Genomic DNA, 17315 nt, shown 5'->3' with positions numbered 1-17315 from the left:
AAATAAATTAAAGTGATTCTCTCTCTTCTTAAAAGTTTTTATTTTTTTAATCTCTCTCCAATCACTTATGAATAAATTCATAATTATCAAAGTCCATGCAACAGGCATCGATCCTAGGACTCAGATATTGATGATCATTTATTTAAGAAATATATTAAATATTTATATTTCTATTATATATATGATATTTTATATAAATTATAATTTATATTATATATAAATTTATATGTGATTAAAAATTTCTATCCATTCCTTATATAAACAAAGAGAAATGTAAAATAATTAAGTTTAAATCTATTTACCTACATTTATAAATACAATTATTTCAATAAAATATTATTTATTTATCAATTTAATTTTATTATGAAACATTAAAATCAAATAATAATATTTTATAAAAACCTTAGTATTTTATTTCTTTACATAAATTATATTACTTTTTAAAAATAATCGTTTTATTAAATTAAGAAAATGTGCTCTGCACGTTGTTTTACTATTAACGGTTTGTTTCCTGCACTGCACAGTTTTGGTTCAAGGTTCTTTTTTTTTTCATGTATTTATTGTTTCCAACCGTACCAGGAGCACATGCCGTAGTAAATAATAAGATTTTAATTCTAAATGCTTTAAAATCGATTTAAGTCTATTTTACTATTTGATGTTAAAAGTTATATATTTTTTTTCTAAAATCATTACATTATTAATCAAAATTTTTATTTAATAAAAATAATATTAATTCTTAAAAATAATATTTTTATACACTAAACGAATGTTCCTTGAACGTTGCCCAATTACTAGTATATATATATATATATATATTCAAATACATGTTCTTTTGGAGGACTTATATTGTTGTGATAAATTAAGATTTTAGGATTGTCAAAAAGTATAAAACATGTGAATAAATTTCAGCAATCACACGAGATATTAAGATTTAAATGGTTCGATTTGAATCAAATTTACATCAACAAGTAGAGAGATGATCACAAAGAAACTCACTAATAAAAAGAAATGATATTTTCAGTTTTAAGATATGCAAGATTCACACACTCTCTTTAAAAAAATGGTTAAATTCGATACTCACAAAAAAGTGACAATTTTTTTCCAAAATGAGTGACAATTATATATAACTTACACAACCTAGAATTCTATGAGCATTACGCATAAATATTGTAACATATTATGTTTAGTTGCACTTACTACAAGGAAAATGATTATTTTTTATTAAAATGAATATATTTTTGTTACAAATAATCATTTTAGTTGCATAATTTGTTCCAAATTAATGATCATTTTTCTTATAATGACGTTAACCCATGAGTTTTTACTGTTTTACTTTGGTTAAATATGTTTTTCAACCTACATTCATAGCTAATCAACCATATATAGGATTGCATTTCGATTGTTGACCTCAACACAGATAAATGCAGTATTTTTGTTTCATTTTTAGAAGGAATAAATCATGCATAAATCTTGAAGAGACATACCAACCGGCAACCATTACAAGTACCTACGTGAGTGGTCTGTATCGGAGCCCCAGCCATAACACTATTGCGTAATGAATCTCGTGGCCCACGGGAAATTAGGGTCTGATCAACAGCTCAAAAGTCATGAAACATAAACTCCATTCACGAGGAACTCGCAACTCGACCTCTCGGATGTTTTCGATCGACATGGCCATGATCTTCAAGGTACTGTACATTATCTGTGACTAAGGTCTAAGACACGTGTCAAAAATGAACACCGCTCTAGTATTATTATAAAAAATAAACATTTATAAAGAGTTATTTATTATAGAAATAGACTCATTTTAATAAAAAATAATTATTTTAATAGAAAATAATTAACAGTAAATAAACAGTTTTTTTTTACCGTTCAACTTGCATATTGGACAAATATTACTCCCGACCCCATATCCATTTTTCACCGTTTTCCTTCATCTCCTTCTTCATCTATATGTATATATCCCATGCAGCCTCTATTCTCTTTTCACAGGATTATCATTTTCACAAGGAGCTTCGAGTGGATAAGATCAATTTTTTTCTAGTTTTTTCATAAAAAAGATAAATTTTTACGTATAAGTATCAAATAGATAAATTTTCCGTTAAAAAATAGTCTCTCTGATTAAAAGTAGATTTTTTTTCTACTTTTTTAGGTAGGTCCACAGAAGTTTGTCTTAATTATTCATCTCTCATTTTTCATATATATTCATTTACACAAGAATCGAGCTAGCTGTAACCATTCCACAACAACAAACGAACACATTCAATTGATCCAGCGGTTACCGTCCTTCTTTTTCTCCCTGCTCATTAAGATATCCATAGTACTTGGGCACTAGGGGGTGCCCCACATGCATGTTGAGCTAGAAAGACTCCTTTGATAAAGGAAAATGAAAGAATTACAATCATCCCACTACCCATTTATTATTCTTGTTATGTATATTTGATTTTTTTTTAATTTTTAATTTTACTTAATGATTAAAGAAATAATTATTAATAAAATTATATATATTTTTAATTTTTTTCTTAACAATTAAGAATGTTAAAAAAATACTTAAAAAAATAATAAAAAAATAAAAAATTTCAAATATAAAATAGTAAATGGATAGTTATCGGGTAGTAATTTAAGCCTATCACTACTCCTTGATAAATAGAACAGTCCCGACACAGCTCGTTGCAGCATGCACGGCGTCTGCTTTAAATGCAAATTATGGAGACTTAATTGCTTCCCCCGGCCTGGAAAACTAATTCTCTGGACAACGGATCTCCTCAACTCTGATCAGTACTATAATACTGCATGCATGGTTTTAGTTCCCTTCCACATTCTTCGTCCTGATCTCCTTTAAATTCTCCGAGTAAACTCACCCAAAAAACATCACAACGAAAAATGGGCTCGGAAAACATGGGAAGCCTGGTTTCTAACTTCAAGCTATCGTCGGTAGTGCCGGCCACTGTGACCGGCGAGAACAAGGTGCACGAGCTGACGCACATGGACTTGGCCATGAAGCTCCATTACATTCAGGGGGTTTACTTCTTTAGGCGTGAAGCAGTTGAGGGGCTCTCAATACTTGACCTAAAGGAACCCATGTTCCAATGTCTAGACCACTACTTCACCGTTTCCGGGAGGGTTCGGAGATCCGAAACAGGCCGGCCATTCATCAAGTGCAACGATAGCGGTGTGCGTATTGTTGAAGCGGATTGCGACACCTCCATTGAAGAGTTTTTGGCCATGAAATATCATTGCTTTCATGGAAGTCTTGTTTATAATCAAGTTCTTGGTCCTGATCTTGCTTTCTCGCCTCTGGTCATTATACAGGTACTAGCTAGCTAGATATAATATAATATAAAATTTTGGAAGTACGAAATTTCTGCTGAATTGATTATATATTATATGTATGATCTGTTTTTTCAATACGTTAATGCCGTGTTTAGTTTAAGGATGAATAATGATGATCATTAGCCAAAACTTTCACGAGCATTTCTTCTCAAATAATACAGTTGATAAAGAGGAAAATAAAACAGTAATACTATTACGTACGTACTTTCTGTCATGTCCACTGTCTGCCATTATTGAATAAATACGAGTAGATATGTGTCGAGAAAACTGGAAACATAAGGGATAAGTCATGGAGAGGAGTATAGACTTTCAGGAAAATGAATTTTACAGCTCACAGTGATAAAGCACGAAGGAATGTGGAATGGTCAATGGAGGGACAATGATCATCATTAATTTGCAGTAAAATATTGGTGTTCTGGTCTTGTTTAATATGAATTTAATCATTTTTTTTCAAATAATTTATGTTTGATTCTAAGTGGATATTTCTTATCTCACTGGATCTTATTCTTATTGTAAAGGAAATTTATCCATGATTTTCTGGAAGTAATTATAACTAGCTAGCAATGAAATAAGATTTTGAAGCTAAGAGTAGTTTGAATGATATAACTAGATAATATCTTAATTTAAAAGTTTTGGCCCTTAGCAGGACCAGCTAATTAGATCATAATTGTCATTTTTGTTATTAAAGTTATACATAAGTTTTATGTATACAAACCTCACGTGAACCATTCGGAAAAAAATGAGTTCTATTTGAAAGATCTACACGAAACTTATATACTTAGTATAAATGTTTCATTAAAACTCTATATCCCACACCCATATCCTAATGGGTTTAGATTAATTTAAATATTATCACTTAATTAATTAGTTATAGTGGGACACAAAATTTTTAGATTTTATGATTGTCAGAAGTCTAGATATAATACTGAAGAGTTAAGAGTTCTCACCTATAATGTAATTGTGCCTTTAGCTATCGGAAGAAATTTGGAGATAAAGTTGTTAGACTGATTATTCTCTCGTAATCAGGTTATATTATTTATCAAACTGTAAAGGAAGGAATTGAGTACGTTTTCTAACTATTATTATTTATTATCATGGATCATAGAAAATTGAAGATCCTTATATTTAATGTTTCATGTTAAAATATTTAACACTTAGAACATGTACAAATCATTACAATTTTTTTTTTTTCGTTGAGAACTTGCTGTTAGGTTGATTTTTTGTCAAGTTTCTCGTTATTTCCCCTTGAGAACTTGCAGTTGCAGTTGCTGTTAGGTCGAGGACTTGCTGTCTTTTTTTGAGAATACCCATCGACTATATATCTGCAATAAGTCCCCTACCCTCGAATATATATATGCAGGGTTTTGCTACACAACCTTCCAACACCCCAACACCCCACCTTTTTTTAATTTTTTAATATTTTTTTTGAATTTATTCTTTTTAAATTAATTTAATTATTTTATTCATTATTTATATATTAAATATTTGATAAAAGATAAAATAATAAAAATTAAAAAAAAAGTGGGGTGTTGGGAGTGTTGGGAGGTTGTCAAGATTTTTTCATATATGCATTACAATGTCCACCAAGCACCAAATGCAAAATACCTTTTTTTTTTTTTTTTCTTTTTCTTTTTTTATAACCCCATTGGAAAAATCTTGGAAGTAAAAAAATTTGAATACTTTTTTCCATATTGTCACTGCATGCTTGCAATCAGTTCACCCGGTTTAAATGCGGAGGAATGTCATTGGGGCTTAGCTGGGCACATGTTCTTGGAGATGCATTCTCAGCCTCAGCCTTCATCAACATGTGGGGTCAGATCTTGTCTGGTCATGAAATGCCACCCAAATCTCTCCAAACCCCAAATCCAGTGAAAATGAAATTCCCACCTCCAAGTTGCGAGAAATCAGTTTCCATGAAAAGGGTGGACCCGCTAGGAGATGATCACTGGCTAACTGTCAATGACTGTAACATGGAGACGGACTATTTCCCAGTAACCGCCAAACAACTTGAGCATATGGTAACAAATATCTGTGCAGATGACAAATTAGCAGCCCAGAGTACCTCCCATTTTGCAGTTCTCTCTGCAGTAATATGGAAATATATATCTGAAACCAGGGAAGATTTGGGCCCAAGGATTGTCACAGTCTGCACGAGTACTTCTCACAACGGGGAAAATGGGTATCCAACTAATGGCATGGTGCTCATGAGCATGGTTGAAGCAGATTTCTCGGTGGCAAAAGCTGATGTTTCTGCAGTGGTAGAGCTAATATCTCAAAAAATAGTGGAGATCAATAATAATAATAATATTGGTAGTGTAGATGAAGAAATATTGGTGGAGAAAGGAAATGGGGAGGGAGATTTTATAACATATGGAGCTAACTTGACGTTTGTGAATTTGGAAGAAACTAATATTTATGGATTGGAGTTGAAGGGACATTGGCCTGTCTTTGCCAATTATACCATCAATGGGGTTGGAGATGAAGGTGTTGTTTTGGTGCTTCCAGGACCAACAAATGGCCAAGGGGAAGGTGGTGGTCATGTTGGTGCAGTTGCAGATGGAGTGACAGTGACCATGGTTTTACCTAAAAATCAACTTGGTCTGCTCAAAAGCAAGCTTGAAAGGGATTGGAATATCGTTTGAAGGAAAAAACATATATATATATGTTCTGATATAAGAAAACTGAGATGCTTGGTAATGATGAAATAATTGAAGAATAGGATTCTTAGGATGTTTGATAGTAAAAACGTTTTTCTTTGGTGATGTGCTGCTTTTGTTCGATTATGGACTCTCATGTATGTATCTTGTTACCAAGTTATATTCTCAACAGTTTTTACATTTGGTACTTCCAGCTCCTCTTTATATTTTAAGTTGTTTTTTTTTTTTTTTAAAAAAAAAAAAAGGAAGTTCAAGCTACAAAGTCATTAGAGGATGTCTAAGAGTTACATATTAACAGGAGCGTCTTTACAACTGTAGAAATCTAACAGATAATGGGGAATACTGGAATAGAGATAAGGTGAATGCTTCTATAGATATTCATGGAAGCTGCCTATTGCACAATACAATGCACGCATCAATTTGGATTGAATAATCAAATATATTTTTAGGTCTCAATATATTTTTCTAGTTTTTCAATTTTCAAAATATTGCAGCTTGCTTCTGATACCATTGATTAGAGATTGAATAATCCAATCTGAATTTTTATCAGGATTATTCACAGCTTGCAATACAAATAGGGAGCCTCTTGCAATGATAAGCTTATTGACTTGCTTCACCTTTGCTTTTGTGATTCCTATGTATATTGCAGTGACTTCTCTCGAATTTGGATTTTGACTTTGGTTGAACTTTGTTATGACAAAAATTGGAGAGCCATCGTCTAATTTGCATATTGCTGTTGTTGTGTTGCCTGTGTTTCTTACAACTATATCAAATAATAGAATGTACCGATCTCTAGGTGTCGCTCTCCAATTATGGCTTTCATTAAGTTGTTTATTGTCCCATGCATTACAGTGTTTCTTATAATCTTTAATGTATTGAAACAAAACTTTCAATGTTTGGGGTAAAAGACTCATGTCATGAACAATCATGTTCCTTAATAACCAAATGTTGTCCATAGCATTAATAATAAAGTATTGAGTATTTTTTTAATCATTGAAGATTTTACATAAGTAAATTCATAAACTGACTTGATTTAATGTGATATGTTATATCTATTTTACGGTAAAACTAATTTTGTAATCTGATATACTACATAAATTTATGTTAATTTTTAAGTTTACTTTTGTAAAATACTTTTATGGTTAAAAGTATTTTTCTAACTAATGTTATAATTAATGCAACCTAATTACTGTAAGAGAAATAATATTTATATTTGTGGATCACCGTGTAACTCTTTTGAAAAAATTGAGTAAATATGAAATTCACGTTATAAAAAATTAATTTTTTAATAATAGACTTTATTATTTTTCAAAATGATTAGACATACTTGAAAAGTAGAGAAAAAAGTCATGATAAAAATATTTTTGAGATTCAATTAATTATTTTACATAAGAATGCGAAAATGTATATATACTGCGAAATTAATTACACCCCCTTTTCCCATGTTTTGGAGCCAAACAAGTAAAAACAATTAAATTTAGAACGACAAAATTTGCTTATATTGAAAAAAATAAAAAATAAAAATATTTTAATAATAAAATAATTATATAAAAGTAAATTATAAATTAATAATATGATAAATTAAATTATAGAATAATTTTTTATTATAAAACTAATTTAATAAATCTCACAAAAACACTTTAAGGCTTGGTTTAATTTTATTATTATAATTTTTTTAAACTTTTACGTAAAATATAATAAATAATTTAATTTTTTTAAATTTTAATTCTATATTTTAAAATTTTAAAATAATAATAATAATATATTATTTAATTTATATATTATATCTAAACCATCTCATATCATGATCAAAATCAAACCTAACAGTTCTCTTAAAAAAACTAATAATAATAAAAGAGTTGGTTTTATTGCCATAAGAGAAATGCTTTGAGTGTTTACGAGTTGTTGTGTTGTTATTATTATTATTATTATTATTATTTTTCTAACTTTAGTAATTAAGTAAATATGGATTTTGTGAATTTTTTTAATTTTTAAAAAAATATTTAAGAATATAAAAAAGATTTAAAAATAAATAAAAAATAAATGCAACATTGGATGAGAAATGTCGGAAAAACTTTATCTCAATTCACCACCCTTTCCAAACCGGTAAATGTTAAGATTGTTGGCCGGTAAAATTTAGACAACTGCCGGTATTAATCCTCGGAACTACCAAGAAATTCTAGGAAGAAGTAATAAAGTGGCAAATCTGCTCATTAAAAGCACCGATAAAGTGGGCCCACCCGCCGGTAGCTCGTGTCTCCACGCCTGTCCCTGTCTCTGACTTCCTATCTCCATCGCCGACCACCGTCTTTCTAGGGCTCTCTCATAAAGATCGATGTCTTTTTGGAAGAGAGAGATTTGAAAAAGAAAAGATCTCCGCCGTCTCATAAAAAGCGTAACGACCTTTTGTGAAAGCTTTTCTTCTGTTTGTTTGGAGCTTCAAATTTCGGCTCGAGCTTGAAATTTGGATGGCGAAGACGGGTTCCAATGCGGGTTCGTTCCTACGGGCGCTGGAGTCGGCTATTGGGATATCGCTGGGTGGGTCAGAATCAGACTCGGCGGTTGTGATCGTGACAACGTCGGTTGCCGTCATTATCGGGCTGTTGGTGTTGGTATGGAGGAGAACGTGGGATCGTAGTAGTAGCGGCAGCGAGGTGAAGCCGGTGGTGGTGCCCAAGTTTTCGGTCAATGAGGAGGAGGACGAGTTGGATGCGCTGTCCGGGAAGACTAAGGTTTCCGTTTTCTTCGGTACTCAGACTGGCACAGCGGAGGGATTCGCTAAGGTGGTCAATTTAGTTCTCCTTCTTTTCGGTAATTGAGGTTTTGATTTGAGTGTTCATTTGTGTTTTGAGTGGTTTGCGGTAGTTCTTGTCTTTTGTCTATATGTGTTTAATTTGGCTCACATGGTCGATCCCGATTCATTTTTGTGGGAATTGCAAAATGCTTGACGCCATGAAATTCCGGTTTGTTTAGAATAAGGATTAATTTGGACGTGATACTGGGTGTTAATTAGGCATGTCTTGCATTTAGGAAATTAGGAGAAAACTTTGCCGTTGTGTTTGTTCCCAATGCGAGAGGGGCACTCTATAAATGTAAGCCAATCTATATCTGGGTTAGTTTTGGGCTAATATAAATAAACTTGAGCCTAATTTGATAAATGTGATTGTTGGAAATGTTTTTTCTTTTTACTTCATGAACTTTTATTCGTTGAACCCTCCGAGGAATTTCGGGATGGTTGATAAGACTGCAACTTCTATTAACATCTCCTTTACGCTTTAGGTGACTTGATGGAGCTGTGGCCGTGACTTTGGTTTTACTGAAATTGAAACGGCTTTGTTGTACCAAGTGTCGGGCGGGTTGCCTGTCTGGTGTGCAATCATGAGAACACGAAAAGGTTAACGTTCATTCCAGTACTAGCTACAAGTATTGTGGCTTGCACGATGGCATGTTGTCTGGCATACATAACAAGATTACTAATCGGGGCTTTAAGTTAGTATGGTTACATATTTCGCTAATCTAGTTTGGAAGATCACGATCACGACAGTAAGGGATATACCTTTCTAAGTCAGTATCCTGCAAGGTCAAAACTTATGTTAATGCGTGTCTTGAACTTCAATGGTTGGTTCCTCAATAAAAGATCTTTTTCTCTTTCCTTTTTTATTCAATGAGCAGTTTATTTTATTTAAACTTGTGACTTTACACAGCTTTTTTAGTATTTAAGGTGAGCAATTTTTAACTATAGGCTTTAGCTGAGGAGATAAAGGCAAGATATGATAAAGCAGCTGTCAAAGTTGTTGACCTGGTACGTTGGATTGGAGTTGCTGTATGACATTGAATCATGGCACGGGTAGTTGCTTCTTTGAGAGGGAAATTTATTATTTAGAGTGCTGATTGATTATTGTTGCAATAGGATGATTATGCTGCGGATGATGATCAATATGGAGAAAAGCTGAAGAAAGAGACTTTGACCTTTTACATGCTGGCCACGTAAGATGGACTTTTAACTGTACTGGTGTTATATTGAATTTGGAATGCAGATTCCTTTTGGAAATTATGGCGTATTCAATATATTTGAGCCTGACACTGTAGTTATGGAGATGGGGAGCCAACTGATAATGCTGCAAGATTTTATAAATGGTTGACTGAGGTTGGTAGATTTACTCAAATCTACAATGTATACAAATTATAAGTTCACATTTTTTCTACATTTATCTGTTATGTTGAAAATATGTCGGTTTTATTTCTAGGTGAAAGATAGGGGTTCATGGCTTCAACAACTCAGATATGGTGTTTTTGGTTTGGGTAACCGGCAATATGAACATTTCAACAAGGTAAGTTTGTAATTTGTGCATGCTCATCCTTATTGTATCATAATTGTGAGATACAATTCAATACAAACTTACTGATCAAAAAAAATTGTGAGATGTGATGACACCCTTTTTGGAACAGATTGGAAAGGTGGTTGATGAACAACTTAGTGAACAAGGTATAGACTTTTTCATCATATGCCTGTTATCATGGCCTTACTTTATGGAGGAGTCTCACAGTGTTAACTTTTTTTTTTTTTTAATATTTTTTTTATTTACTATTATTGACAACTTGGAGGTTTGACTGAATTTTTCAATATTGACATGCACTCTCAAGGAAAAAAAAAAAAGACATTCACTATCGTGAGAAGCATCTTCTCACCTTCGAACGTCTAATCCTGTAAATGGTTATGATGTCCTCTCCCTCTCCCTCTCAATTAATGCTTTCTCTGCATGTATTCTGGATACAGTAAAACAAGATGGATTTTTTATTACTTCAACTGCCTGAAATGTTGTGTAGTTGTTGTAGATTTCTATGAAAAAAGCCATGACTTTGCTTTATCAGAATATTAGCACTGTTTATTAATGGTGACTATAATTGATATTGGTTTGTTAATTGACATGTTGTGAACCTTCGACTAAATTCTTGGTGAATACTTCAGCTGTGTGTTGGGTGTTATGTTTTTCTTCTTCTTCTTCTTCTTCTTCTTCTTTTTTTTTTTTTTTTTTTTTTTTTTTTTTTTTTTTTTAATTTTAAATTTTAGTTATAAAAGATATTCTATTAATATGGAAATAGTGTGTGTGGGTTGTTATGCTATTTTAGGGTTTAGTGATTTGTATTTAATTTTCTGATACTTCTATGTTAAGTGTTGATTTCATTGAGTGATGGGAAGAAATGGCCCTTCTGCTTGAGCTCATCTAAATTATTTTTTTCTGCACCGCACTTAAAAAATAAAAAATAAAAAATGCTGCACTGCTGCCATATTGTCACACAATGTTTTAGGTTTCTCAAACCTCATTTAACAAGTTTGTTTTATTTAAAGATTCTGTAGAGCCATCCCATGTTGTTGTTGAATCTTTTAATTTGGGTTGCTGGATAACCATAATCGATAGATCATCCTTAAAAGAGTTTGTTTGAACTAACCCTAGTGGTTGGCTCAGGTGGTAAAGGCCTTGGTCTTAGTAGTATGCTCCCTCCAGGTCTAAGATTCGAATTCTCTTTGGTGCAAACAATTTCTAGTGGCCATCAAACTAGGGGAGCTTCCCCTTGAATTACCCGAGATGCACTTGCAAGAAACTCCTTATCAAGGGCTTGTGCACCCCCGGGATTAGTCTGGACTTTATTCTCGGACACTTAGTGCCAATAAAAAAAAAAAAAGAGGTTGTCTGAACTCTTGAAACCAAAGTCTATATCCAAGTCTTTTCTTTCAATTTTTTCCTAAACTTCTGAGATTGTGCATTCATTTGAATCAGCATTAGTGGTTGTATACTCTCAACAAGAACTTTGTTTTCTTCTTGCTTCATATATTAGGTTTTTTTTTTCTTCTTTATTGTGACTTTGCTGTATGCCTAGCATATACATGTAAATCGAACAGGTAAAAGCATGTTACTGTGCCCACATGTTACACGTTAATTGTGTAAAAGCATAGTTGTTGATCAGCTTTTGCTGTGCCTACATGATGTCAAGCCTTATATTTCGTTTTCATTGACAATCTTTCTAATGTCTCTTGAACTCAATCCTATGTTGTTGATGCAGGTGCAAAGCGTCTTATTCCAGTTGGTCTAGGTGATGATGATCTATGTATTGAGGATGATTTTGCTGCTTGGTATGCTTTATAGTCTTTTTAATACACAATAAATAAGTTTAATGTTGTTGCATATTCTTTTATAGAATTTTAATTATAGGAAGATGGAGCTTTAGCATGTGGTATGACTTCAGTTATCTGCTGTAATGAATTGGTGGCTTTATTTCAGGAGGGAACAATTGTGGCCTGAGTTAGATCAGTTATTTCAAGATGTGGATGACGTGAATTCTGGATCTACTCCATACATGGCTGTTATTCCTGAATATAGAGTAGTGATTCATGATCCCACTGCTACATCTTGTGATGATAATTACTCAAACATGGCAAATGGCACAGCTTCATTTGATATACACCGTCCTTGCAGGTGCTTGGGGATGTGCATGTGATTGGTTATGTCATTTTTATTAGTGTTTACTGAAGTTGGTTTTAATTCTTTTTCCTGAAGAGTTACTGTTGCTGGTCAAAAAGAGCTTCACAAACCTGAGTCTGATCGCTCCTGCATACATCTCGAGTTTGATATTTCAGGGACTGGCATTACGTAAGTTCATGAGTTCATAGTACCTCTACTAATAAAAAACAAAATAGTACCTCTACTTACATATTTGGATGCCTGGTGATAAGTTTAAGTTGATGATTTCATTGTCAAGCATAATTTGGCACTCATGGACCGGGCTATGCCCAAAATAAAAACACCCCCCCCCCCCCCCCCCAAAAAAAAAGAAAAAAAAAAGAAAAAAGAAAAAAAAAGTTGCTCTGGGCATTTTTCTGCAGTTTTTTTAATTCCTTGGGAATTATAATTAGATTCAGATTGTGGTCATTTAACAATTTATTTGTGATATTTTGTGTACCACTTCACAAATGATACAATTTGACTATAAATAGATTTATCACTTGGGCAATCGGAATGCTAAGGGATTTTGTGTTTATATATATCTCTTGTAGGCCTTAAATGGAATCTTAGATGATTATGCTAAAGCTTAGCATTCAATCGTAATATCATGGCTTTTCCCTTTCATATCATAATGTATAAAACAATAAACCCTTTCATTAGAGAACCCCGAGTCTGAAAAGGGAGTAATTATGGAGGGAAGTGCTTGACCTGGTGTAGTTTAGTGAAGTATATGTATAGATTTCTTGTCTAAGTTCGCGTTTCTTCCTTTGTTTTGTTTAATGGCTGCTGTATATATAATCTTCCAGGATTTATTTATTTATTTATTTTATCTGCATCCCTCCCTTCTCCCTCCTCCTCATGTTAAATGACTATTGGATCTGTATAATATGTTGTACTTAATAGAGGTTCTGAAATTGAGGGCTTGTTTGGACACTTGGAGTATCTCAGAGTTCTGTGAATGGTAGTGAAATGGTCTGTGTTAAGATGTTTTATTGGGTTTTGAGAAAGGAAAGAAAAAGTTAGGAAAAGAGGGAGATGATTTAATATTATTTTTGGGAAAGGAGAGAGAAATGGTTTAATATTATTTTTGTTTTGAAGTTTGAAAAAGCTGTATTGAATTTTGTGTTTTATTTTGAAGTTTGTAAAAGTTGTCATGATTAGGTAATGATTAGATTAAAAAGTTGAATATTTGAAATTGAAAAATGTTTTGTCTTTGAGTGATGTTTGAGAAGGAAATTGTGAGAAGTTTTGAGAAGTTTTCATCTCATCTCATTATCCAAACGCACCCTTAGTTTTAGTTTCTAACTAATGATTATCACTCATACCTTTTTTTCTCAGGTATGAAACTGGAGACCATGTGGGTGTTTATGCTGAGAATTGTGATGAAACTGTGGAAGAAGCTAGAAAATTGTTGGGTCAACCACTAGATTTGCTGTTCTCTATTTACGTTGACAGTGATGATGGCACACCCCTTGGAAGCGCATTGCCACCTCCTTTTCCTGGCCCTTGCACACTTCGCACTGCATTAGCACGTTACACAGATCTATTAAGTCCTCCTCGGAAGGTTATATTTTTCACATTTGCTTGGTTATTTTCGTTCTCTTCATTCTTGTTTTGTTACTTAGATACTTGTTTTACTGGTTCCTTTTGTCTGTGCTTCCAGGCTGCTCTAATTGCTTTGGCTGCTTATGCCGTTGAACCTAGTGAAGCAGAGAGGCTTAAGTTTTTGTCATCCCCTCAGGGAAAGGTTATCAGATCAATCTAAGTTTGTTTGTTTTTTCACTCGTCCTTGCCCTTGTTTCATATTTGTCTTTCATTATGTTCTTGTCAATGTTTATTGTGCTTTTCATTTCCAGGATGACTACTCAAAATGGGTTGTTGGGAGTCAGAGAAGTCTTCTTGAGATAATGGGTGAGTTCCCATCTGCAAAGCCTCCTATTGGTGTATTTTTTGCAGCAATAGCGCCTCGTTTGCAGCCCCGCTACTATTCAATCTCATCCTCTCCTAGGTATATTAGTCTTTGTACTTACAGTACTCATGGCTGGTTACTCGTAGTATACAGCTTCAACTAATATTACTGCTTCTATATTTTGTTCAGGTTTGCGCCCCATAGGGTTCATGTGACCTGTGCTTTAGTTTATGGTCCAACTCCCACCGGCAGAATTCATAAAGGAGTATGTTCAACCTGGATGAAGGTGCTACTTAGCTTTTGTGTTCCCTTATACTGTGCTAATTGTATATGGTGGTTTGTCAATGCTACACATGCATCATGTCTAGTAATACAACTTAGGTTTAAAGTTTTAACATTCATTCATATTGAATGAGAACAGAATGCAGTTCCTCTGGAGAAGAGCCATGGCTGTAGCTGGGCTCCTATTTTTATTAGACAATCTAATTTCAAGTTACCAGCTGATCACTCACTTCCCGTTATCATGGTGGGACCTGGTACTGGCTTGGCACCATTCAGAGGATTTCTACAGGTTTGGAATAACTTTATGGCTAATAGGGTTTCCATTACAGTGTTTGAATAGATGAATGTTGAAAGGTAAAATTGTTTGTCTAGGAAAGAGCAGCCCTTAAAGAGGTGGGTGCGCAGATTGGCCCTGGATTACTCTTCTTTGGATGTAGAAATCACCGGATGGTAAGGTTGATGTTGCCATGTGCACCTTCAAGTCCTCTACTATTTGGAAATAAATGTGAGTACTGTTTATTCTGATTGATCGATGTTGATAGGACTTCATTTATGAAGATGAGTTAAATGGTTTTGTGGAGCAAGGCGTGCTATCAGAGCTGATGGTTACATTTTCAAGGGAGGGGCCGCAGAAGGAGTATGTTCAACATAAGATGATGGAAAAAGTAAGTAGTGTAAGCAAGCAAGCAAAGGTTGCTGTTGATGAGATGAATATATAAGTACCCATTGCATCAAACAAATTTATTTTTTCATGCACAGGCTGCGTATATATGGAGTCTGATTTCTCAGGGGGGATATTTTTATGTTTGTGGTGATGCCAAAGGTATGGCCAGAGATGTTCATCGGACTTTGCATACAATTGTCCAGCAGCAGGTAAATAATCTGTGTGTGTGTCAAAAGGTTATCATCTCTCAGTGCTATATGTAAATAATATGGTTCAGGTGTTTGCATGTCTGTATTGGATTGTTGCAGCGTGTTACTTCTGTTCTTTAAGTTTCATGCCATCACAGGTGTATTGCTTCATTTATATCATTAAACATATAGTGGGCCAGGAGCTTATTCTGAATGTTTATTTGCTTAATTTGTTTGGTGTCATGCAACATCCAATTGACACTTTCCACTCCTCTCATCCCGCTAATTTTGTTAAGTGCTATTATTGCTGTCATGGACCCCATGATTGGTAGTCTGTTGGAGGAATCTTGTTCTAAAATATTTTTCTGGTATATATTTCAGGTAAGCGTGGATTCATCAAAGGCTGAGGCCATAGTGAAGGAACTCCAAATGGATGGACGATACCTTAGAGATGTATGGTGACAGTTCCACTTTTTAATAGAAACTGTCACCATTCAGAAAAGTGTGGATTCATCGAAGGCTGGGGCTATAATGAGGAAACTTGGAACGGAAGAACCATACATTGTGGCATTCCACTTTTTCATTTTCTATCCCTGGCTGTTTTGTAGCACTGGGGCCGAATGTAGCAGTCAATTTATTTATCTTCCAGTCCAAGCCCCTTCGGTGGGTATGTTTCTGCCCTCCCGGTATTGTTGCAGCAGAATGGGACAAAGATGATGGTGGAAACTGAAACATGGTTCCTATTAGGGTGCGCATTCATTTTTAGGAACAGCATAGTAGCAAATTACAAAGATGCCAGGAACAGAATAATCACAGGTGAATATTAGGTTGTTTTGGATTGGATTTTTTTGTATGAACAACTGTAGTTATTGGGGGAGTTTGATTGACCAGCCAGTGGTTTTCTATAAATTTAGCAGGCAGATCGATTCATCCAAAATGAATGGGGTTGCTATCTGTGCATTCGAGTTTTTAGTGAACTGGTTCTGATACTATGGTGCTGCCTTGCAAGTTGTGCATCCGGGGGCTCCTGAGTCCTGACCTTTTTGTTTCTAAAGAGTTACTTTATGTATATATACTTTTGTATCTCTTATTACATTGTGTTAATGTAATATTGTTTATCAACCTTTAGATCATATTAACACAATGAGATACAAGTATATAGCATTTTCCATCCATTTACACACAATATTTTTCACAACACTTCACACAACTATGATTTAAATGAGGGGCATTTTTGTAAAACATCTTATAAAAGTAACATAATTTTATAAAAGAGTTTTATTACATACAAACAAAGTCGCGTACTAATTTGCGTACCGATACTGATTCCTTCATACTTAAAATTTAAATTAGCACTGTTTTTAATAAAATCTACTTTTTGACCAATCACAATAGATTGGTACACATATTAGTGCATAATTGTGTTTACAACTAGTTTTTTCTTTTATAAAAATATCCTCATCCTATAATATTGTTGTGAAATATGTTGTGAAAATATCATTGCTCGAGATGGCTTCTATTGAACATATATGCTATCTAATAAATTCACTCGAGCAACATTAAATGTTTAATAAATTCTTTCACATTCTAGGTTCTAAAGTTTGGACAAAAATTCTAAAAAATTCAAATCCAAATTTGAGGATGATAGAAAGTAAGGTTGTAATCGAACGTTCTTTGATTGTCGAGTTATGTTTAGCTTAAAAAACTCGAGTTAGAATTCGAGATTTTTATATAATTTTTATTCGAGTTCGGTTCGGTGAGCTAAGATTCCATTACGAG

The 17315-nt window shown here is 33.6% G+C and overlaps 2 protein-coding genes across 8 annotated transcripts; both read left to right on the top strand.

Annotated features, from left to right (window-relative positions):
* Positions 1-2665: 2665 nt before the first annotated feature.
* Positions 2666-6177, top strand: LOC122318747 (protein ECERIFERUM 2-like). Its single transcript, XM_043136342.1, has 2 exons — positions 2666-3312; positions 5049-6177. The coding sequence occupies exons 1-2, from the start codon at positions 2884-2886 to the stop codon at positions 5973-5975; spliced, it is 1356 nt and encodes a 451-aa protein (XP_042992276.1). The 5' UTR covers positions 2666-2883; the 3' UTR covers positions 5976-6177.
* Positions 6178-8158: 1981 nt separating this feature from the next.
* Positions 8159-16700, top strand: LOC122318745 (NADPH--cytochrome P450 reductase-like). Of its 7 annotated transcripts, none has more exons than XR_006244904.1 (19): positions 8159-8773; positions 9733-9792; positions 9901-9977; positions 10080-10137; positions 10238-10321; positions 10440-10476; positions 12054-12123; positions 12272-12466; positions 12548-12640; positions 13832-14057; positions 14157-14240; positions 14350-14501; positions 14592-14688; positions 14824-14973; positions 15057-15134; positions 15227-15349; positions 15444-15557; positions 15918-16352; positions 16454-16700. XR_006244904.1 is itself a non-coding variant. In XM_043136340.1 (19 exons), exons 4-19 carry the CDS (start codon positions 9967-9969, stop codon positions 15996-15998), a joined length of 1653 nt encoding a protein of 550 aa, XP_042992274.1. In that variant the 5' UTR covers positions 8636-8773; positions 9270-9384; positions 9733-9792; positions 9901-9966; the 3' UTR covers positions 15999-16700. The 7 variants fall into 7 exon arrangements, 5 of the variants coding, with proteins under 5 accessions (XP_042992271.1, XP_042992274.1, XP_042992272.1 ...); XR_006244903.1 differs by having other exon boundaries at positions 16451-16700; XM_043136340.1 differs by adding an exon at positions 9270-9384 and having other exon boundaries at positions 8636-8773; positions 15918-16700.
* The last annotated feature ends 615 nt before the right edge of the window (positions 16701-17315 follow it).

This window comes from Carya illinoinensis, chromosome 8 (genome assembly GCF_018687715.1).
Source record: "Carya illinoinensis cultivar Pawnee chromosome 8, C.illinoinensisPawnee_v1, whole genome shotgun sequence".
NCBI classification, from domain to species: domain Eukaryota; kingdom Viridiplantae; phylum Streptophyta; class Magnoliopsida; order Fagales; family Juglandaceae; genus Carya; species Carya illinoinensis.
Note: the sequence above shows the minus strand (reverse complement) of the source record. Positions and strands in the feature narration are given on the sequence as shown.

What these genes read in the sequence shown, in the direction of transcription:
- LOC122318747 (XM_043136342.1), top strand. Translation starts at nt 2,884, where the DNA reads ATGGGCTCGGAAAACATGGGAAGCCTGGTTTCTAACTTCAAGCTATCG. An exon ending in CGCCTCTGGTCATTATACAG is followed by an intron (nt 3,313 to 5,048) that starts GTACTAGCTAGC and finishes GCTTGCAATCAG; the next exon opens with TTCACCCGGTTTAAATGCGG.
- LOC122318745 (XM_043136337.1), top strand. Translation starts at nt 8,459, where the DNA reads ATGGCGAAGACGGGTTCCAATGCGGGTTCGTTCCTACGGGCGCTGGAG. An exon ending in TATTAAGTCCTCCTCGGAAG is followed by an intron (nt 14,058 to 14,156) that starts GTTATATTTTTC and finishes CTGTGCTTCCAG; the next exon opens with GCTGCTCTAATTGCTTTGGC. An exon ending in ATACAATTGTCCAGCAGCAG is followed by an intron (nt 15,558 to 15,917) that starts GTAAATAATCTG and finishes TATATATTTCAG; the next exon opens with GTAAGCGTGGATTCATCAAA.